The 25,088-nt window shown below is 36.9% G+C and overlaps 1 protein-coding gene across 1 annotated transcript in view; it reads right to left on the bottom strand.

The window, feature by feature from the left end:
* SMPD3 (sphingomyelin phosphodiesterase 3) overlaps positions 1-25,088 on the bottom strand; it is a 121,142-nt gene that overhangs the window by 32,480 nt on the left and 63,574 nt on the right. Inside the window, exon 2 of the mRNA XM_026856838.1 lies at positions 3,877-5,501. Coding sequence (XP_026712639.1) covers positions 3,877-5,214 — 1,338 coding nt within the window. The 5' untranslated portion in view covers positions 5,215-5,501. The remainder of the gene's footprint in view (positions 1-3,876; positions 5,502-25,088) is intronic.

Genomic DNA, 25,088 nt, shown 5'->3' with positions numbered 1-25,088 from the left:
AAAGGGAGATGTATTTAAAACTCCCTCTAAATTCATCAAATCACTGTGAATGAAAATGATGGTAGGTGTCAAACCAACAACTACAGAGTAACCGAGAACACCGCGATCTGCATGATGTTATATACACATACATACGAGTGAGCTTTTGAGTTAGAATCACCAGCTCAGGACAGCAACTGTGTCAGTCCCACCTCCCTCCTCTATCTGTAGCAGAGCAGTGTAAGAGACAATTGAGGTTACAAAACCTACAAAGCAGACTCAAGAGTTCTTTTCTTAGGCATTTTAAATTAATGTGAAATGCAATGCTAGAACAGAGTCACAGCAGAGTCTCCCAAGAGCCCAGGTTGTCAAAGTATGAAGATGGATTGGCTGATTTACATATTTGCTAACTTCTCCTCTGAGTCTTTAGCAGCAACTAGGAACAGTGGTTTAGCACTTCAGACATGAAACTGTCATTTAGATGCAAGTGACATTTCCTCCCTTCTTATTTGCTATTTTTTCTGTGACTGTGTCCTTCTTACATCCCAGTGAGACCCTCAGATTGGAGACAGAAACACTGCTAGAGTTCAAAGTGCTGGACATAAATTAGTCCTCCAGTTATGCAGAAAATAGGCTTTACACAATAGCTACTCACAACTGTGTCATCCTCATGCCTTCATCCTGACCTGGAAAGCATCAGCCTACACAGATGGAAAACCAGTCTGTGATCTCTGTCAGGACGATGCCAGCAGCAGCACCTTTTGTGGCAGACATCTTTAGGAAGAGAACAGGCCAAGGCTAACAAAGTTCCTTTGTACCGGTCTCCAGATAGCTGTTAGGTAGCATGAAGTCAGTAGTGTGAAACAGTGTTAAAAGCCTCTGTGATTTACTTCCAACTTCTTCCCGTGGTGGTGACACCCCAGGTGTTAAGCCACAATCAAACCACTTTACCTTCCTGTGCTTTAGTTTCTCCTTCTATTAAGCAGACATTGACCTTTCTTTATTATGCACTCAGAGACATATGAATGAAAAGCAGTATGTGAGAGCTGATTGTTATTACAACTACCAATAATAACCCTTGAGCTGTGTAAGTCTCTCAGGTAAAATAATTCTGTACGACTAAGCAAATCTCTCAGATCTGTCTGAATCTCCACCTAAATGTTACAATCTAAATAGTGAAGGCCGGGCAGGGAAGAGGGGGACAATGGAAAACCATTTCCTCTTGACTGGAAACAGAACCTATTCCAAAAGGAAAAAATGTGTCAAATGCTCATACCTTGGCAATAGGGATCTATTGTAACACAACTCCCACAAAACAATTTTGCCTTTTTGTTCAAGATCATTTCACTATCATTAAATGTTTAGTTCTGAGACATTTAATTTATCTCCTGAACAGTTATATTTGTAGTAAGGAGACAAACCGTACTTATTAAATGAGAGCCAGTTTCTTTCTCTGAACATTCTTCTCAATTTGGATGTTGGGTCTTTCCTGAGGTTCAGAAAGACTTCAATAAAGGCTTCATTCTCTCAATGAGTGGACATATTAAGTGATTTATCCGTATTTTCAAAACACGCAAGTCTTCTCCGCTCATTATCTTTTTTAAACTTTTATTTTTTGAAAACAACAGAGGAAACAATTGCTTCTTTACCCACAGATGGAAGCTATGCAAGGGGAACTGTCTTTCTACGTATACTTCCAAAACGAAACTCAAGTGATGTCTTTTCTACTTCAGAAATGGGAACATCATGCTTTCCACAGGAGTCAGAGTAGGGACTAGAATGACACCTTCCAAGCACAGTTCCTATACACTTTCCTAGCTTGCTGCTATCCCAGTGTAGGACCTCAAGACTTCTGAAGTTAATGGATTGATTCTCACTGACTTCAAAAACAAACCAAGCTTTTACTTACTGTAGCTTTTCTCTCCAGAGTTCACACACACCCAGTTGATGATTAAGTACTACGTCAAGACAAACAACCTTCAAACCTATTTTGTTTCAAAGCTAAAATTAAATAGATCATCCCTACTTCTTTTTTGTTGAAGAAAGAAATGACCAATTATCACTTAGTGTACAATTAAGATGGAAAGTAATTTCATATCAGGATAGACAACTCAGAATGAAAAATATTTTAGGTATAAAGTACCGTTTGTCAGAATGACACAGACATGAGGAAAAACGTTTTTTTAGCTGGGCCAGAATTCTGTCATATTTAGAAGAATGTAGTCATCTTCAAATCTTCATAATAATTGGTCCCTATTCCCCATTCAAGTGTAACATTATTTAACAACTTGAATCCATAATTAAGTTCATCATCCCAGTGGAATTTTGAAAAGAGGCTTAATTTTCTGCAAGAGAAATGGAGATGTTGTGGCCTGCCTAGAAGGGTAGCAAAATCACTGACTCAGCAATGGGCAGTTGAAAGCAGATTGGTTTTAATCTTAATCCCTAATACATGTATATGTTGAAGGATAGTCTTTGTGACCCTAGTAATATTTATACTGCACAACATGTATGTTCATTTTCTACATGCAGCACTTCAAGGATGCAAAAAATAAACTTCACCTGCTTATGAACACAAGAGTGCAGTATAGAAAGTTTAGACTCAATTTTTGGAAACCTGTATTCACATATGGAGGGAGAGGCTTCTGTTTATGTCAAATGTATGTGAAATACCAAACTATTATCAGACTGCAAATTCAAGTATTTGCTTTTTTTATACAAGCCACAATACCAAATGTTTTTGCTTTGTTTACAAATTACAAACAGTGGGTACAGAACCCCCACACTGCTCATTATCAACAATCCATATTCCTAGCAGCTATTAATGGCCTTTGTTGAGGACTCCTGAGCGTATGCACTAGAACGCAGGTATAATCTGAGCACCTGACATACTTCACTAGCATTAGGAAAGAAGTTCAAGGTTTTAGTGAAACCCATTCCAAACTCTGACAAAATCTCAAACTCGGAAATCCAGTGTTCTAGGAGATTTTCAGATCTGTCTAGGTTTTGAGTCTACAAATTTGGATCTCTGCACAGTTCTGGTTCTTGATTAATTACAAATTAGAAGAACACACTTTCTAGTCTAGTTTCTAGAGCACAGCCAGATTCTCACAACAATTAAGCATGAACAGCCACTATTCTTGGAAAAGGAAATCACTGCTTGCAGACTTTTATTTCTGATTTTCATGACTTAGAATCACAGAATCAGAATGGTTTGAACTGGAAGGGACCTCAAAGCTCATCTAGTTCCAACACCCCTGCCATGGGCAGGGACACCTTTTACAGACATATAACTCCAGGCTTCCTATTCTCACTACCATTAGTTAATTTAAGTAAACTCTGTTAATAAAGCAAAAAAGTTCTGTGCTCCCTAGTGTCCCAGACATGTTTTTTGTTTACTCTTCCTCCTATCTCTCCTTAACAATTCTTTTGCAACCAAGAGAGAGGGATGGCTGTACATTTCATTGCAGTTCTCCGTTTTATTCTACTGGCATTTAGACTTTTGATTGTCTCTTGATTCCCACATAAACACACAGTGTGCATAAACTGGCTACCAACAGTAATGCCCATTGTACTATACTTGTATTATGAAGCTTAGAATTTGTACATTTTATGAAACAGATTTCTGTAAGAAAGAAACTAAAATTACATGAAAACTACTTCAAATTTTAACACTTCAAATTACATTCAAATTCTACCTCCAGAAGTCCCTCATTATTTCATGCATGCCCATCACTTTAACAATGTCTAGGCCACAAAACCTATATATAGATCATGTCAGGTAATCTGAATATTGCCTCTTTGAGCTCTAGCAGAAATGACTGCTAGAAAATAACGTAATTCTATAACTTTTCACATCTATAGAGTCAATACTTATGGCTTCAGAAAGACTCTTACCTTGAGAAACAAGGCTCCCTTGGAAGCCAAGGAGTCTGTTCCTCTTCCATTGGGGTAACAGTGATAGGCAGCATCCATAACAGGATAGCGGCTGGCAAAAAGTAGACCACTGTTCACAAACTTAAAGCTACAGCAGCCGTGGCAGCTGTAGACCCCAACATCATAGACAATGTATTCAAAATAGTGATGAAGCTGCTCTTTCAATTTCTCTGCAGCTCTTTTGTCAAACACTTCCTGCAAACACAGAAAGTCCAAGTTGGCAGGGAAGAAAGCACAGATCTCATGATCAAAGGTCTCATCTGTATGTTTCTTTTTCCGCACTGAAGTCTTCTTCATGATTGAAGCTTTGTAGAGGAGCTTGTTGTTGACAGTGCTTTGGTCCACCGTACCATCTCCAACACGAACTTTAACTAAGGACTCCCGTGAGGCAGAATAGCTGTCTAAACTCCCAGAATCTCCTTCCTTCTGCTTGTGATTAGGTGTTTTTGAGAGATCTGCGTCACCCTCCACTGAGGGCTCTGCTGGGCCACTGGCATGAGCCTGGCCATTGACGGTATCTGTTTCGGTGTCTGACATGTGGCCATTATCCTCTCCGTTTATGCGGACAATGCAAGTGTTTTCTTCTCCCTCATTTGGCTCTGCAGCTCCCCCTTTATCTTCTCTACTATCCTCACTGTTGTTCGAGCCAGAATTGTCTCCTTTATACTCCATTGATGTTGTCCTTTTGATGCCAGTATTAACAGTACGATTAGTGCTGTCTCCACCCTGGGGGGAAACTAAACTGCTAAAACTTGCTGCACTGATGGATGTGTTGGTAGGAGAATCTATATATATTTTGATCTGTGGTCTGCTTGCCCCGTTTCGGATCCTCCGGCCAATCTCTTTAGCCCTAGCCTGTGTATTGAAAACATTATTAAATCTTGCCAGGGAATCTGGCAGCAGGCAAACATTGGCACTGCCAAAGCAGAAGCTTTTCCCATTGCCTGCAGCCTTCCATTCAGTGAGCAGTGTGGCTCCACTGGCATGGTTCTTGTCTTCTAGTCTAGAGTAGATATATGGCCTTCGGGCTGACTGGAGTGGGGACCATAACAAGAAGCCAATCAGAGCAAAAGGAAGAGAGGCTACCAACAGTGCCAGGTAGATGGGAGTGGTAATAATGATGCAGAGTGCGTGAAAATAGCATGGATCATCTGCTCTTTGACGTTTTTCATAGGTGGTTGGAACAAAAGAGGCCACAAGCCTATCTGCTAACCAGTAACATGGGAAAATCAGGCCCCAGGAAAAAGAATGCAGAACTGACAGAAAGCTGTTGGGAAATGGGGAAGTGTATAAAACCATTGCAACTTAATTATGACAACACTTCAGGGCCTACTACATGATGTCACTGTGTCAAGCATCCATAAGAACACTGGGAGAGGGCTGGGGAAAAAAGGTTCAGTCAGGAGTTTGTTTTTTTCCAGTGAGAGTCAATAACAAAACTTTAAGAGCACCATTTCACTGTGTTGGAGTAAAAATTAAACAAGGCCACTGTTTTCGTCTGGCTTTTTGGCATCTATATTTGTCAAAGGATGTCATTGTTCATTGGAGGCTGCCATAACGAAACACTCTGGAGGCAAAAGGGAAATCTGTAAAAACAAAAGACAGAAAACATACATAACAGTTATTAAAAGTTTAAAGCAGATTTTCTCACACCAATTTTGCCTTACAGTCTAAATTATTTTTAATTTAGCATTTCTGATAGTCTGTTAAAGACTATGGATCTAGGGTACCTCCCAATAACAAGGGACTGGTATTTCTGCAAATGAAATCAGTGCATTGACCACTTAATGCACATGACTGATGTTGTCATGAAACACATTTGTATAATGAATTTTAGGCCTTAAATTTAGAAAGATAGTTTGGAGTTTCTTTTATAAGCCTTTCACTGTAATATTTATATTTATTTATATTAGCTGTTTTCAGAACCTTGCAAATGGTGTTTAGCAGTTATCTCTAGGCTGCTCCAAAAGACTATTACATCTAGTATTTTATCACTGAAGTTTAATTTGCTTGAATTGCTGAAGTCCTTAAAAAAAAAAAAGGTGATGGGTACAATGACAAAGGCACCTTGTATTTAAGAGCAGAAAACATTTGTTCGCTATAAAGTATTAATTGCATTGCTGCACTTTAAAACAAAATGGGTTGATTTAAATCAATTAAATACTCTTTATACAGTTGAATATGGTTACAAACTTTTAATTTTCAGTTTATTAAAAACAATAAGTCAAACCACTTTGCTTAAATATTTAGGTATGTAATACTCTCTATTTATTTCAAGTTGCAGTTCCATTTCATTCAGCTACAGCCCACAAAAACTCCTAATATGATTTCCTATTAAAGGTTTCTTACATTTGGTGAATTCTTAAGCAAAATAGAAATTAATCATAATTAACATTATAGTTTTTAAATTCCAGTTTTCAGCTTTGAAGGAAACACTGCTAATTGGATATCTCAAATAAGAAAAACAGTTTCACATCTGAAGACAGATGATGTCTTTCAAAAGTTGTCTTACCAGTTGAGAAATTCCAACCTGTGATTTAGCAAACATCACAACTAACCAGAGAGCAAATCATTAGGGCCCTGATCTTAGAAAAGAAGCCATACAGCTTACATACTTTTTAAAACTAATTTAAGTCATCTTAACAACTTGTATTAAATTGAGGATTTAAACACAGGTTTTGATAATATGGAATGTAAATTATTTTACAAAACTAAATACTCATATTAATGAAACTTTATCTACCCTGAGAATGGTATCACCAATGAATGCAATGGCACTCTCCATAAACTGAGACTGTGACGTTACCCAGTAAGAGGAGCAAAGCTAGATGACTGATGAAGGCAGAATTCCCATTTACAATGGTTCAAGTTTCAAACCTAGACTGTAAATAATATTAAGCAGCACTGGATAAAAACCATTCACCAAATAAGCAAAAGAGACGATGTACACTGGACCATGCTTCAAAACCCATTTTTGGCATCTTGGGAAGAGATTAAAATAACATACAAATACTTATCAGCATAAATTCAATTAAAATTTGGGGCTCTCAGGGAGCCAAAATTAAGGAAATTGTAGTTTGATGTGTATTTTAAACATTCTGCAGGGCACCGAGAGACAGAACAGCATTTCTGTTTCTATTTAATAGCAAATAAAAGAATTATATGAGACATAGAAGAGGAAAAAAACAGTTTCACAAAGCAATGCCACCTCAGAATCAGAATAAAACCGCAATTCTTTAATCTTCTCTCACTTCTTAGAGTTCTGCTTCTTCAGTCTCCTTGCAACTGATCCATGTTCCTACTGTCAGCATACTTTTAAATTTTGTACACATGCAATACCAGACTGCCACCACAGTATACTGTACAGGTCAGAAGCCATAAGTAAGGCATTAATAAACACATGGCTTAACTAACTCTCTTTTTACTACACATATTTTTTGTTTATTAACAATAAGAAAATTCTTCCCTCAGTCTAGATTCCTGATCAACAGGACTAAGTAGTCACAGCAAATCGGATTTGCAGCCATATATTTTTGGTAGGCAGTATGGCAAAGAAGAATTTTAATAAAGGAACAGATGAAGATGAGCTAGTTTTGCAGATACTTTTTCCTAGAACTGAAAGGCAACCATGGGGCAAGCAAGCAAGCTAGCCTGAAAAATCTAGTAAAATGGTGACAGGGCTCATAAAAACTGACTGGAGAGAGAAATCAAATTCTAAAATAGAATAAAAAAATCAGGTTAGGTGGGGACAAGATTATAAAGACCTTCAAAAGCAAACCCAAGTAGTTGGTACCCAAATACCAACTGAAGGAAGGAAAAAGTAAGTGCATGCATTAAAAAGGATGGCAATACCACAATAGAAAACTGCTTTTAACTACTGTGTCCTGGGTGTGCAAGGAAAGCTGTATCTTAGAGATCTGATATAGAATCTTCAAGGCAGCAAACGATGCTTAATAAACATGCATGTACTGGTATCTGGAGAAGATCACAAAACTACTCTAAAAATAAAGGGGGGAGGGAGGATAAAAGAAAAAGAAGCTGTTTTATAGCAGTAACACACACCTAGCCTTCCGAGTGCAAGAATAACACCCCTGCAATTGTTTACAGCCAACTACACGTTTCGCCAACAGCAGGCAGTCGAATGCGTTTAATGGGATATATGGTCTTGTGGATTTTTGCCCTGATGGTACTATTTAGATGGAAATTGGAAAGGCTGGATCAAGGGAGGTTATTTTTTTTATTGTTTTTAATTATTAGCTTAGCATAACTTTCACAGTCTTATGCAACATGTTTCAGTTTAAATAAATGAGTGACTAGTCAAGTGCCAAATAACAAATGCTTGGCATTTACTCATTGCCAAAGGCATTTTGGGATGTTGATAATAGGGGGAAGCCTAGCAGATTTGTTTCTCTGAATGATTTTTAGGACTCTTAAGTAAGAATGCTGAAAAGAGACTCTGGCATCTACATATCAGATAGAAAAAAAAAAACAAAACCAACCCAAACCTTTAAACCTGTCCAATTATGTAATTAACGTTAGAAAAGCAAAAACTGTAAAGAAGGTATTCTGTTCTATTGGATGCTTAAAACGCTTTATAAAAGCCCCGTGTATTTACATAATCACTCAGCCAACCAGAAAGGCTCTTGTTTACAGCAGTGCCAAGGGTGAACAGAACACTGTTGTCTGGGGTATGTGAACTGAGGAAGGACTGCAGACCTTATAGTCCAACGTTCAGGCTAATGACCTTTCTAGTGAGAGCTGCAGATGTGTTGCAGACTATAAGGTCAATTTGACTTTTACTATTTTAAAATAACATACCAGAAAAGATGCAGAACCACAATGAATCCATATTAATTTGTCTTAATTACATCTTCTACTGGTAACTATTTTCTTAAGTATATGAAGACAGAATGTTACAACTCCTAGGGAAACATGACATCAAGTGACAATTTTGTAAATAGGGTAGTCAAGACCTCCTTGATGATGTGATGAATTAAAAAAAATTCAGTCCACCATAACTCGTGCTGATTCTGTTATGGACTGCAGCATCAATAATCTACAAGATAAACAGCTGTCCAGCAAACCATTAAATGCTTAACTAAAATGGCTTCACAAAGCAATTATCCAGATTATGGGGACTTATTAAATCAAAGGAATTCATGCTTACTGTAGATCCAACATATTATCATGTGTATTAGTAAAAAAGGAAGAAAAATGAATGCAATCAGGAATCCTTTCACAGGATAAGATTACACAGCAAGTGTCATAAAGCAACTTGGTTCAGACTGAGATCTGTTTCAACAACATGTAGCAAGAATGCAATTCTTTGTAAACACTAAGGACTGAATGATGGTTCAAGGTCACATTGGTGACTCTTATATTTCCTCTGCCTTAAAGAGGTATAGTACCTTTGAAAATCAGGAATTTGCTGGACAGTTTTTGACCAGGTGCCAGCTGCATTCCTCACTGCTGGCCAGCTGAAGTGGGGAGGCAATAGGGATTTGAGTACAGAGACACATTCCATTCATTTTATTCTATGAATTCTAATATTATTCTGACGATACAAAAGTACAGCACAGCAAGTTTTAAAATATGATACCTGGAGAAAAGAGAGGAGGGAACCATGAGCTGGATATCCTTTAAATTTTTGCATATTGCAGGCAGAAGACATCAGCACATCAAGGCTTCAATTAAAAACACTCTTCTTGCAAGTAAAATATTATCCTAATGTATTAATCTTACAGAGAAAGGAAATCACACAATTTGCCAAAGTTCTGTTACAGACTCACTGGCATGCACATGAACAGGAACTAAGTTTCCTACTCTTGTCTCTTAGCTACAAAACCACATGCATGCTAGTGCCTCAAAGCCACCCAAAAAGAGAGAATTAAGAGTCATGAGAGACACATTTTATCTCAGCAAGATCTTAAAGGATGAGGGAAAGCACCACGTGAGTCAGCTGCAACTTGGAAAACATGACGTCAGTAACATCTCTCCTAATGCAATGGTTTAGATGGAGCCTAAAGCTAAAGTGCCTAATTCCTTGTGATGAAGGGTATTACTTGATAATCCAATGCTTTATTCATAGGGGTTTGAGAGATTAAGGGAGAATTTAAGATATTGCAATGAAACAGATATTTTGGTATGCTACAAAGACGTAAACTGCAGTCTTGATTAGTTGTTTTTATTATTTTCTAAGTGTTTGAAGGCTAAAAAAAGACTTTAATTTTTTTTTATGGTTCCAGTATAGAACATCTCAACTTTAGTGATAACCAGACATCAGGTGGAAAGGTTTCAAAGATTTTTATGATTATAATTATGCCCAGAAGTATGCTAGAGACATCATAGATCAAAAGAGATGTTCCTACTTCAACATAGCTTGCAAACTAAATAAAGGACAATACAAAGTCAACAAATGATAGAGAAATGGAAGAAAAAATAACAAATGTTGCAATGATAAGGTTACGTGGACAATCGAGAAATAGACAGAAAGGTTTTAACTTATTTTTCTTTAGAAAACTAAAATACACTTTCAAATTTAGGCAACTCAAAATTTTTCAAATTTGCTACTAACATCTCAACTGTATTTTTAAAATACATGTAAATCACTGCAAGAACAGATATTTTTTAAAAACAGAATAAAACTGCTGAAGTGACTAACTGTTTTGGAAAGATACTCCATGGATAATTTCACATAATAATTCACATTCATTAAAACTAGTTTTTCTTGAATCCTGACAATTTCTCAACTGGATTCCAGAAAAACAGTTTATTTAGATTTTAGTTGACATTGTTAGCTTTATTTCATTACTGTCATTATAATTTGAAGTAGAGAAATACAGCTTACAACAATGCTACCACTGTACCATGCGAAACAGCAAAAATTAGTGTTTGAAACTGAGAATAGGTGAAATGTAGATCTGAGAGATTTGAGAATTCCATGGTTTCATCTGGTTTTGCTCCCACAAACACTTCATAAATTCTTCCTTTCTTCATTCAGTCCCTTTCCCCTGATTATTCTTATACATGATTTTAATTAGAGTCTAGTTCAACAACTAACCACCCTTCTGGAAGAAAAACTACTCCAAAAGGCAAAATACATGTGAACTGTTTTCCATGCTCAATTACATGACTGTAATTACAGAGATGCAACCACCTCAAGGTGTCAGTGGCTCTAATGGAGATACCTTCTTGTTCCCTTGTGATCACTTCACAGCCCGATGGTTTAACCAAAATCCTATCATCCTGTATAGGACTCGTTCCATGAAGCAGTTCAAGTTGCAGGGTAGGGGAATTTAAGCAATACTTACTGGCTCACCTTTACTGTCACTTAAGTCAGTAACAATTTACAGCTAGTGAAAAATCTTAGTACAAACTTAGTAAAAATGTTGATCCACTATGATACAAGAAGTTTAATTAGGTGTATTACTCATACTGATGAATAAAGCAGTAGCCATTCAAACTAAGGATTCCTCAGAAGGAGAAGGAACAAAGGAAAGTGTTTTTGCAGATGCTATTGCAATGTTCATTTACCAGTTTCTCCCTAAACTTTCTTCCTTCTTTCTAAAAAAGGTAAGCAAACATTGCCTAGCTTCTCTCATCTTGTCTCTTCTGTCCATAGGCTACCATCAGGCAAGAAGCCATTATAAACAAGATGTCTAGTTTAACTGAACTAACCTGTTAAAAATAAAAAAAAATAATAAATTAAGCAGTATGAATTTACAAATTACACTGAATACCAGTGATGTCTGCAGTTTGTTCTGCAGATGTGTCTGCAGAAACAAAACAAACCAAAACACCCCCACAAGTTCACAGAGGCTGCTCAAGCCTCTGGCATATTTAGTAAGTCATGATGATGCAGTCTCTGTTCAAAATAAAGAGGTATCGAGCACTTGAGCTAAATTTTCAAAGGAGTCTTTGGAATCTCAGTGATGCCCCTCACTGATTTCTGTAAAGGCTGTCCGTTTAAGCAGATACACTGCTCTTATTAACCACAGCCTTGACCACAGGGACCTCAAACAGGGCCATGAAGTCCATTGATGACTTGGACAAATCAGCCCTTCCATAACAGAGCTCACCCTACTGGAATGGGATCAGTAGTGACGAAGGCAGCTCTTGTCCCCCCTATGGCAGCCTGCCCACAATGAATGGGAGGTAGTAATCCTGTTCATTTGACAAAAGACTGGCTGTAGCTGGTCTCCTGCTTAGTCACCTTAGCAGAGAAACTAAACTTCATGCTACCATGGTATCCTATATACCTCCTCACCCCAAATGGGAGTTTTTCTAAAACAGAGCTGAAAATTTGCTTAAGATCAGACTGTAAAACTTGCTCTATGCTTTACAGTTAAGTGTGGCATGGCAACAGATTCTCATTTCCAAAAGAAAATAATCTCAATTTCATAGTCCCAGACCATATTCCTAGGCCAAAAATCATACCCACACACCTTCTGCTACCTAAATTAAATTGGATTAAGTTTTAAACTAAATATTAAAACATAAATTCAATTATGTTAATGTATGGAAACACACATTAAAAAATATATCTAAACAATTATAACCAACTGAAAAATATGACAGTTTTGGCCCTTTTTTTCTTCAAAATGGATGGAAAATTGAAGCTGATTTCATTACTGGAGAAAAATAATCAGCTTTTATATTCCTGCAACCAACCTTGATTCCACCCTGACCCAACAGATGTTACTTGCTTAAAACTTAGGTCTGGATTCATAAATGCAGAAGGGATACATGGTATCTTTCAAGCTTAGAAGAGATTTATTCTTTACACATATAACCTGCAATCCCAACAATGAACAGACAATTGGTGTGTCTACACCAAGGTACACACTAGCTGTACTAATATGTCCCAGTAGGCCTGACCCAGACCCAGAAAACTTCACCAATCCAACTCCAAATTATAAAATACACCTCCAAAATGTTGTGCATTCTGTTACTTGAATGTGAGTGCACCAACACCAGCCTGTAAATGTAAGTTGACTAGTCAGATAGGTGTCACGTGGGAACTCTTTAATAGGGCATTTAGTCCTACTTCACTGGAGGGCACAAAGGCTCATCTAGAAAATCTGGTCTCCAGAAACTGTCATCAATTATTTTTATTTCAAGTGGAAGTAGAAGCAGACTGACAGTTTCTGTTGTATTTTAGAGGGGCTAATGCCACAAGTGCATCTAAAAAGATCGTGGTTATGGAAACTAAGTAGCACAGCAACCAACGCCAGTTATGATCAGCAGGGCCATCACTTTAAAACATAAATTTAACTGCATCATTTGAGTAACTTCTTAAGGAATTCATACAAAAAACCTCTTAATCAGCAAAACTGTATCTTTTTCTACATGAGTCACAATCACATATTTCCAAATTATTAATTCATATTTACGGCCTTCATATTTATGGCCTTAGGAACTGGTAAGAGTACAATTAAGAACATATCCTCTAACAGCTAAAAACAACAGCAAATACTTCATTCAGCTTTAAGTTTTCAGAAAAGCTTTGTTATCAGGCAAGATTTAGACAAAAAAAATTCATCTGACCACTTGGTGATCTCACTCAGTACCTGGAAAGCTAAACACTCTCTATTTCGAGACCTTATTTGGAGTACTTCAGTAGTGAGACAACTGCAGCACACAAATGTATGAATCTGTGACACTAAGCTCTGTTTATACAATAGAAATGGAATGGGCTCTATTTACAAAATCACCTTTTAGTGTGCTTTAGCCTCGTATTTTACAGGAGCTGGAGTAATTCAATAATGGCTAAATAAATCTGATCTTTGTAGATAGTTTGTTTAACAAATCTTAGTGAGATGGAACAATATTAGCTTTGGGTGCCCTAGACAGAATTAGAGATAAAATTTTTCCTACTCATCTTTCACTATCTAAAACCTACAGAGGCCTCCCTACAGACATGCCTAGCCCATAAATTGTCAGGGGACACAGACTCCCTGTAAAATGAAAAGTTGTACTTTCTCAAGCAGCACTTTAAGCCTTCAGGCTTCTGGTTAGTCCAATATGGCTCATCGGATAGAATTATAAAGTAACCAATTTTCCCCAGAGTGGGTACTTTTATAGTCTTGAAGTTGTTCATAACAGCTGACAAAGAAAAGTTATCTTAGCCTACAGTAAATCCAACACAAATCCCTGCCAATGAATATCTGGTCTATAAAAAAAACCTCACCTACAGTTCTCAAAATACTTTATAAAGGAAATTAAAATGCAACTCAACTGAATTAAAACACAGCTACCCCTATAAAGAAACTTAAAGTACATTTATTCATGTTCTACATATGGAAAATTGGAAAAACAGAGCATTTATAATTTAAGTTTTCATGGAAAACCTGAGATTAGAATCCTTAACTCACCATTTCCTGCTCTATTGACAAAGGCATATTTCCTCGGGATTCAGAGAGATTTAATTGTATGGTGGATAATCATAAAAGAATCAGCCTTACTAAAAACTCAGCACATAAATACTGAATCTTTCCCCCAAAATTTGTTAGCATATCAGCCTCTCTGACAAACATGCAATAATGTAAACCCAAGATTTTTTTTAAGATTAATTATTCTGAGAAGTATGTGACAAATACTCACATCTTTCTTGAACAGTTAAATATGTCTGTTAAATTTCTGGTTTAAAAAAAAAAAAAAATCATTACCAAAACCCAGAGCACTCTTTACCTTTGACTCTTCAAATGTGGTAACAAATTCAAGCAAGAATATGTTGCTTAATCATTTGAAAATTATTTCACTGTAATACACTGGTCGACTAAAGTATATCAATCCTCTCATATTTTAATTTCTTGTTATAGAGTAAGACATTAAAAAAAAAGACAGCAATATATGATTTAAATATCCCATCCAATCAGTTTGTACTTTGTCTTAGAGAACATTTGTTGCCATCTTTACATAAAGCATGGCTGAATTTTGCTCAGATATTACAAAGCCATTCATCTCTCAAATACTTGTGAATGAAATATTTAAAACCACAAAATCTGTTTGATTGATTTGTCTTAAAACCACTTCTAAGAAAGCAGAGAGAAGATTTTGCTCAGGTTTATTCTAGGAAGCCTCATGGCATGTTACAAAACACATCATGCAACAGTGGTGCAGACCTATTTCCACTCCTCATTGTCTACAGAGGAATAATATGCCATTCTGTTACACTGGGTATCTCTGGGAGAACAGTAAGTTATACCTAGTAAGACCCATGCCAGGAATCCACGTACTCTCTAACTACACAACTCTGCTGCTCTATGTTTGTAGAGGCACCCTGCAGCATTTCTTTTAAGTGTGTTTGCCACCAAAATAGCATCCTCCAAAAAAATATTCCAGACTCTCACAAGACTGGAAAACAGAAGGACTGCAATATGTTTCCCACTTATCCTAAAACTTATTTCACGTTTTATTAAGTATTGGGATATACAGAAAATACTGATCCTTCCTCTTTCCCTTCTGACACATCCTGACAAACTGGGAAACATGCTCACTCTGTTCTGGACGCCTTACTGTTACAGCACAGGAAGCGATGTTCAGTCACAAAGCATCCTTTGAAGTCTACTAACACTGCCTGATAAGAACCAGGTTTCTGGCACTCTCCACAAAATTGCCTAAGACTCTCCCATATTTTCTGCTGGCAGAAGAACAGATCCTGGCTCACGTCTGGATGCTTCCAACCTTTCAAGTTCCATGTTTCAGAGATTCCCACTTCACATACATCACTGTGGTTTTGTGCATGAGTTGGGGGGGATTTAGTAGAACAAAGTGAACACAAAATTCAAGGGGTGGGTAGGGAGAGGGCAATCTTATTTCTTAGCCAAAATATTCTACATCTCTGTGGAAAAACAAGAATAAAGGGAAATACCATTTTGTCCATGCTACAAAAATGAGATTTAATCTGTAACACACCCTAAAATACAAAAATTGTGGTGTTGTTACTCAAAATTGTCCATGTTTAGAAAAGAAACAAGAGAAGCATGCTAAAACCAGATCATTCTAACACTTCTACCACCAAATTGGAGAGTAGCATATGCCAGTAAAATAACCTGAAAAGAATTTAAAAGGAAAAAAAAACAATGAAGGAGTGCAAACGAGCAGCTACTTTATTTGTGTATGCATATCTGCATACAAAGTTCACCTTACTAATCTGTGGACTTTTATTTTCCTTAAAAATACCATAATTGTTTATGTTTTTTTTTTCTATTACTAATGCACTTGTAAAGATCAGGACAATCTACAGGTATTTCGCTTTACACCCTCAAACACCATTTTTTAATTACTCTTGCAACTACAATGGAATCAGCAAGTTTTCTACACCCAGAACAAGCAGGAGGGACAGAGTAGTTTATTTACATATTTAAAAGGAATCCCTGCAGTGTTCCTGTATGATCACCAACAGATGATGCACACTAGATGCCTCTCTCAGCCATCAGCAGAAAAAGATTTGTTTAAATATTTAACATGCTTTTAAAAATCTCTACCAAGTCGAACTATTATCAGTTTTTTGTCATTGTGACCAAAAGTAAACTGTTTAATTGAAACAGCTGTTACTTAATAAATCACCAGAAGCTGTGCACACAAATGCATGGTATTTCCAGATTAGATTTTCATGTATAATATTTCATGCATGATATTTCCCATATACCAGAATATAAGACAAATCTAAATAAGATCTCAATCCAAATAGCAAAACGTTAGAGAACCAGAAGCGCTGACTGCAAAATAGACCTAGGCCTATCTCCAATATAAACAACTTGATCTCATTATTACATTTAGGATGCAAAGTAAGCAGCCTAGATCCTCACTGCTGCTTTTTCTCAGTCAGGTAAGCTTTACTGTTGCAACTGTTTAGCAAGAAGACGATTATTCCCTGTTATTCCAAGGGAATTCCTGTATACATTAGAATTTGGTCAAAACATAGTCAGAAAAAAACAAGAAGTGGCATTTGGGTTTTTTACCAGATATCTGATGCAAATTCATAGTGCAAGCAACTAATTTATCTTCAAAAAGGTTTGTTTCAGTAGCCTCTACAGAGCCAGTTCTACCATGCAAGTTAAATGGGACCTTGGTTTTACAAGACCTGCATCAATATATTTGTTGTTTGTTCTACTCCCTGAACTAACTGTGCAGCCCATTATTTTCAAAGAGCATCCTCAGACATGTACAATACCTGCATCATTTACTAGGGTTATAAAAGTGCTAAGTACAACATTCACACTGCAGAAATGCATTCCTAAAAAATTCAGTTGTCTTTACCGTTAAAGCAGGCCTTCATATGTTGAATGCTGTGATCTTGGAAGTGAAGCTCTTCAGCACTGAAATGAAATTCATATTCCAGTGTAAGCTTGCATTATCTCCTGCATGCAGCAGGACAATTCTTACAGATAAAGGTCTCAGTCACAGAATGCAATGTTTCTGATTGTTTTAATCTTGTTGGCTTTAGGTTATCTGATTCCCACTACATACCTGAAGTTGGCACATACAAATATCTGAAAGTTTTGTGTTATGAATGGTACAGTTTCAGTGATTAAACAGCAAATGTCTTTTTTAAAGTGATTTCTATGAGCTATTAGTTGCACTCCTACCTTTGCTAACTGCCCCTTGTCTGTGCTACACTTTGCAGGACATACATTTACTTGAGCATTGCAGGCAGAGATGCCATTTGTTGGCCATGGCTTGTACTCCTGTATTGCCTTTAATAAGACTACTCCCAGAGGTCAATTTGCATTAGTGGAGCAAATAATGTTGAGAAAGTACCAGAGAACTGACAGAATAACACTATTTATATAATTCTGATTATTATGCACCCCAAATTTTGTAAGATTTGAAGTGATATAGAGGGAACATACTGTTAGTTTCTTACATAATTCATCCTGATCACTTAAATAGTTTCTTAAAACAGCATCCCCTGGATGCCTACTTTTGAAGTGGTATACATAAGGAGGGTAATAATTATAATGGGGGTGTAATGAGCTTCACTATCAACGGGAGTCAAGTACAGTAGATTTTTATCTCAGATAATTATTGCTATGTGCAGTGAACGCACCAGCAAAACTGAAGAAATCAAGCCTTTGGAATACCTCTAGTGAAGGGAATTCACAGAAGAGAACTTTCATTTTTATTCTTAATTTGTGATATGAATCTGACAGGTATTAAGCTGATAAATCAAGAGACCAGAAGCCTCATGTACTGACACAGAGCTACACAGTAGAGCACACAAATTCTAGTGTGTCTAGGCTACAGGTAACAAGAAACCATTTGTGTCTATGCAATTAAATGTCAAACTTTCCACACCAAAAGGACAACTCGTTATAATATGATCAAGAGAAAGAACAGTCTGCTACTCATAGCTGAGGTAGTTATCACAGAGATACCCAGGGACCAGGATAATCCACAAGCTACACAATTACCCTAAAATGAATAACCTTTTCCCCGGGAAGAGAATGCAAGTCACACTCATTCACCCCTGAGCCATACACCCAAACCAACCATGAAGTTCCTAAATACTGATGATACATTTTGTACTGAGTGTTGTCATGCTGGACAGGGCCTGGACTGAGATCACCGAACTCACACAGGACACTGAAAGCAGTTACTACCAGCTGGTTATGCTATTCATTCTGGTTAACAGGATTTTTGATCTGTTTTGATGGGAAATACTACTGGGCAAAAGCTGTACGGCCGATACATGCAAGACCAAGCCATTTCATCCTTCCAAAGACAAAAACTCTTGTACTAAAATAAAAAAGTTTGTGTTCTGTTTTTTTTGTTCAATGTTCCATTTTTCTTAATGAATAAGTCTTCATTTGTATCTCAGACTGTCTTATGCATTTAAAGAAGTAATTGTGTAGTTGAGATCAAAATTACTCTCTGAAGTTATTATTCTGAAACTAATTGAGAATTATGACTGGCTCCACTAAGGCAAGAAGCCCAGCTGGTAAGCAGTAAGACTTTGCTGCTCACTCAGCTGATAACACAACTTGATTTTCAGCATTTTGAGAAATTAAGTAAACAACTGACATGGGTCAGTTTGAGAGGTCCAGTCTAATCTCATAAAGCTATTGTTGGTAAGCCACAAGGTTCCTTCACATGTTGCCTGTCACATTAATTATGCCATCATTATACAGTATTTTTGAACCAAAGTTGATACATGTATCAATGAAATTACAAGGAACTGACAGAAGAAAGGTATGAACACAAGCTAATTAAATTCAAAGCAAATTATTAAGTTCCAAAAACCGCTCCTCCAGTATGAAAGACGTTCTTTGAAGTCATTTAAATACAGGTTTACTCATCATTCTTTTTCTGCATCCTCAGATTTTCTGTACTGCAACATTATCTGAAAACAAACAAAGCAGAACAGCAAGAAATAAAAGCCCTAATTCTATGTTTGTGAATATTTCTCAGAAGCCAAATAGCTGCCTTGTTTTACCACATTCATCCCTCTTTCAACTGCAAAAACTCTTAACAAGTTTTGAGGAAACAACTGCTTTTGTAACCATGGATCTCTACAGGCAAACGTGTATTGGCTGTTTCCCGTGTTAGGCCTCCAGTAAGCTATTTACATTCTCCAGCTACATTACAGCTACTTGCTATAGTTACATAACACACAGTTATGTCACATTTATGTAACAAGTATACACTGGAAACTGGAAGTTTTAAGTTAGGACCCACTTTTGAAAGTTCTTTGCCCAGCCCCCCTACAATGGCTCATTCCCACAGATCTACACAAATGATTTGCAACAAATAATTCAGTGAGGTCTAAACCTTTTCCAGACTGCAGCTGTGGCTTTTCAGGTATGCCATTCTTAACACCAACTCTCCAGTCAGCTGCAATCAGTGTCAGTCTCTGAAGAAACTCACATAATCTACTTGTGGCAACAGCCATGTGAAAAAACGTTCTTTGAAGCAAAACTTGGCTCGGTAGGGGAAGAAAGTCAGGAACCTCAAACTTTGCATTACTCTAACAGCACAGACACCAAATATAGTACAAGGTTCAACCCAAAAATATTTGTCTGCTGTGTTGTGCTCATTAGAATATTTGGAAAGTTCAAATAACAGAAAGGTTTATGGGCTTTCTGGGGAGAAGTAAGTAATAAAACCAATTTTTTATATAATTCTTTTTCTGACCTCCTACCCACACATGTATCTCCTAAGCAACCTCCCACTGGGACTCAGAACAAGACCTTCTTTTGTAGTCTTGGGATATGCTTGAAACAGTATGTTTGAAAACGCAGATTAATACTCATCAGTACTGTGCTATATTTTAAAATAAAGGTCAAAGTAAAGGACATGAATAATACTGAATGCAAAATGATCACTTTTCCTTTTATTACTACACACAAAAGATGATGCCACTTGCAAATTAAGTTAATACCACAGCAGCTGAATGCCAGATTCTGTCACCAGGACACAAGGGTCATGGACGCAGGTGGCACAAACTCCTCCAAGGGAGATCTCCTATTACTGACCTTTTCTTCCTTAATTTGATTGCATTACAAAAAAAGGTATGTTAAAAACAGTAGAAAGGCCTACAGAGTAACAGAGAAGTCAAACAGAATTGAATTAAGACAGCTTGTACATATCACCTGCAAGTCCAAACAATGGAAGCACTGAGGTGAATGACTCGAGCCTTACTCCACTGGGTTTCTGAAGTCTAAATGGACAGGGATGACTCATATGAATTAAGAATTCGCCTATAAAAACCTAGGCTTTAGTATGCAGTACCACAAATTGAAATAAAAAGTTTCCCTCAACAAAGTATATGGAAGACTTTATAAATTAATCTAGTGATTATACTCCATTGTGTAGAATGACCCTTTCTTAAGTCCCATCACTGCAACAATCATCCACATGGACCCTTGATGACACTAACAGATCTCAGTGTTAAAAGTATACTGATCCAAAGACTGAACATCATGTTTACCATTCTGGAGGTACTCCTGACCATGAATGGGACATCTAAAATCAAATGACTTCTGCAAAAATACATTTGGCTCAAAGAGCCACTTGCAATTACTAAAAACATACAAACCTCTGCCTTTAATTGGAGGGCAGAGTGATGGCACATTTTAAATTCTGAAAGCTTAGAATGCCACTGATCACATTGTGTCAGCTTGCTGTGCAAGCATTAAGATTTCAGTGTCCAAAGCTTTAAGCAATTACCAGAAAATTAGCATTTTTTCAAAAGAGAATAATCTCTGGGATTATATGTTTTGAGTAATCAGAATAATCAATAAACCACACATACTTTTGTGTAGTATACAACTGTACTGATATCTCAGTTGTTTGGTACTTCAACGGACTTTTTTTTTAATTCACTCATCTCTCCAAGTTGCAATGTAAAGAGAAGAGAGCTTCAATTAGTTCTCCTCTAATTACATCTTGCTTGCTCTTATAAAGTACACAATGATGCATGTTAAAATATCAGAAGAAGAATCAAAACAGAATTCTATCACCATTAAGTAATTTTTATGATACATAAAAATGTATTCCCTTACAAACTAATTCACAAACTAGAGACTGCAGTATATTTCCCAGACAGGCCATGATTAGTCAAACCCTCACATATCAAACTATCACTGTCATCAGCATACACACCGATTCTTAAAACCAAAATACATTTGTATTCTGAATAGCCTCAGTCTGAACTCTCCAGTTACCTATAAAAGAGCTGGTCTCTGTCTGAAGAAACACACTTGAGACTTGCCAGGAAGCACAACACACAGTAGCAGTCATCAGCTGTAACTCTAGCAACCACAGGGAGGTTGAGGAATAGTTGAAGAGGATTATTTGATATTGTGTCTCATATGAGGAGGCTGCAAAGCTGATGAGGTTTAACTACTGTAATTTCAGTTTCACATGGTGAGGCTAGGACAGACTTTATGCTTTAATTCAATGAAAAAAATCTCTTCTTTATAAATGGATAATCTAGGCAATGTTCCCATCAAGTTCTGAAAGTAATCGTAAGGCATGATGTGTGACTTAACTTTCTGTTTTGCTTTATGATACAAACCCGTTAGCCCTAGTTTTTAGTGATTTACTAGCTATTGGACATATTTGTCCACATTTCTTTTTCCCTATAGTATGTGACCACATCTTTCTTTCCCTTAGAAAAATGCTTTGAATCTCTTCTATTTCTTCTAATCTGAGGGAGTATAACTGTATTACTATTACTACTTTCTGGAAATTCCCAAACGAGGAACTGGTTAGGTATAACTACACAAAAAAGATCATCACCAACAAAAGACTTTGCCATTCACACTGTAAGAAACCCAAATCTTACAATGTGCCTTCTTTTTTCCTCTGCCTAACATTTTCTATTTCACAGCTTTCTTCTAATGCAAGCAGACGTATAAGTACTACTAATACATCTTGCTTCGACTCATTTGTAGTTATACAGCATATGATTGCTTTCAAAGCAGCACTTTTACCTCCTTTTAGATTTAAAACCCTACCTTTGAGACATGCTAAATTAGAGAGAAATATCAGAGGAATGAACCAGAAATGTGTCTCCTGTCACTAGTTTTCATCTCAGAGAGACAGTGGTAATGATGGAATTAAAAACTAACTGAACTGTCAGGCCAGGATTAAAGGGTGACTCCACAACAGCCCAACACGGTAGTTCTAAATAACTTGTGTTACCTTTTTCTAATTGCATCAGGAGGATAAACTTGATGACTAGAGTAATGACCAGATTATGGCAGCCAATACAGAAGAAAGCATCCATTCAGAAACTTCAAGACACGTTTCATCATTTCTGACATCTCTGTATCATCCATGGTCTCAATTCAAATGCTGTCCTGCCTTTGCCTCCTTGTCACTGCACAACACAAACAGCTGAGACAGGGTGATCCAGACACTGCTGAGCAGCAGTAGCTGGGACAGAGACACAAAGAAAAGCCCGTTCCTGCTCCTGCACCCATCACCTGCCCTTAGGCAAGCTCTTAGTTCTCTGTGTGTACCTCCTCATTCACTGCCCAATTTCCAAGTCCGAGCTGACTTACCTGCTTGAGTTTTGGGCTGTGTTAGACCTTGAATTTAGGTACAGCTTGTTAGGGAGGCACCTCACTGATCAGGAGCTAGTGAACCTGCAGCCAGTCAGTGTATCAGAAGACAAGCTCCCCTATGAAAACATTTTTATTCTTTGAGGCAACAATCAGTTGTGTAATGCTAGACAAGCAACTTTCCCCACTGAGATCACTTAATTTCTAACACTGTGTCTCACCTCTTCACACAAGAAGCTTTCAGGAGTGTGGTATCTGTCTATCTTGGTGTCTCTGATGGACAAATTATTATTCATTGTATAAGATTACTCATGATATATATAAAAATATATATTTCATACTCATCACATTGAAACATGCATTTTCATCAACATAATGTTTGTTGTATTATCACTCAAATAAGTATATACAGTTGTGGTTTGATAACACTACGCAGCTCTAAAATAGCACTCTTCATCTGCAGATCAATGCAAATGCAGCTGGTAATTCAGCTTTTGTGAACAGGTCATCAGCATGACTAGCATATTAACATCTCAGCCAAGGAGCAACACTTAGAGGCATTCTTTTAAAGGTTAATGAAATGGCTCAATATGTACTTCAGCAGTGATTATTTCCAAGAAACTGGTTAAAGGCAAATGGGCCTCACTTGAATTTTAATTCAAATTATAATTTTAATCTGAACATTTAATATAGGTGTTGCCTGATTGTTATGAATATATGCTTGCTCCTGATCCTGTTGTAACCTGCTTAGATTTGTTCAAATTAATTGCGTATGGTGTTACTGATTAAATTCCCTGGGAAAGAACACAATACTCATATATAATGACTAATTCTCTCATCTTATTGATTCTAAGTTCAGAATCATTACGTCAATACAAATGCAGAATACATGAAAGGCAGATGCTATACTTGTTACACAGAGAAAGCTCGTACCAAGAATAGCTCATAATAGCCATAACTATTTAAAGTTTGTACACTGTTGTCTATTAAATTTTACATCGATTTGGCCACCCATCAAAAAAATTTTCTGACAAAACAAGTAAATAAATACATAACCCCAAACATCCATTTGGAAGCATTCAACATAATATATTATTCACTGTAAAGATCCACCTTGAGTCCTCCAACGAATTGTCATTACAAACAGATCAAAGAGCATCAGTTCAAAGACCTAAAGACTAAGAGAAAGCACAGGTTCATCAGGTAGCCTACCCACTGCTGCACAAAAGCTTCAATTATCTTTCATATTTCTTCAGTTAGACTTTATGTCTCTTGTAGGGTAATCTTCACCTTTTCAGTCTGAAATCTTTGAGGGCTTCTTAGAAATGCATGTCCGGAAAGATCAGACCCTTGAGATAGAACTGCATCATTCCTTGAGTCGTAATGTCCCAGGTAACTAAACCTTCATTCACCAGTTTCTTAGCAAAGGCAACCAGCTAGCATTTCAACTACAAGAAGAGCTGAGACCACTGTGTACATACAGAGACCCAGAACAACTCTTTCAAAATAAATACTGTCTAATTGTACATTGGTATGTAGAAAACAGAATAAACATTTAAAAGAAAGGAATTATTACAAATTCTTCCTGTATCTTACTGAGGGGAAACATAAATGTTAGGGCCAATTTATCCTAGCCTCATTATCTTCCGAGAAGGCTTCTGTCTGCTGGAGGGTCTCTCTCACTAATTTCTGGGGATTTTATTTTTAACCAGAAAAGGCTTGCTCAATCTAAGTCTACTGAAACTCCTCGACTTATATCTGGTATCACACCTTGAGATACTGGAGATAAAATTTAAAGCACTGTTAGCAGTCAGCACAGTCTACTAAATGTTGGCAAAGGGATTATTTAAAGCTATTCCTTGTCTCCTGCAGACATAAGACGTGAATTTAGCACGAGATAACCCTCTGAATGCAAATAGCAAGGCAACATGAAACAATAAGAAACAACAATAAAGAGTCAAGCAACATTATATTCCAAAAATAATGCAAGAAGGTCCCCACAAAGAAATAATACCACTTGCTTAACTAGCATGATTGCTGCCTATCTTTCACAAGAATAATGCTGTTTCAATATTACTCAGAAATTCTGTACTAAATGTTATTTAGCATTTTTTTAAGTGTTCAGTATTGTGCATTGTTTGACAGATTCATTGTTTTATG

This window comes from Athene cunicularia (assembly GCF_003259725.1).
Source record: "Athene cunicularia isolate RWA chromosome 11 unlocalized genomic scaffold, athCun1 chr11_part1, whole genome shotgun sequence".
NCBI lineage: Eukaryota > Metazoa > Chordata > Aves > Strigiformes > Strigidae > Athene > Athene cunicularia.
Note: the sequence above shows the minus strand (reverse complement) of the source record. Positions and strands in the feature narration are given on the sequence as shown.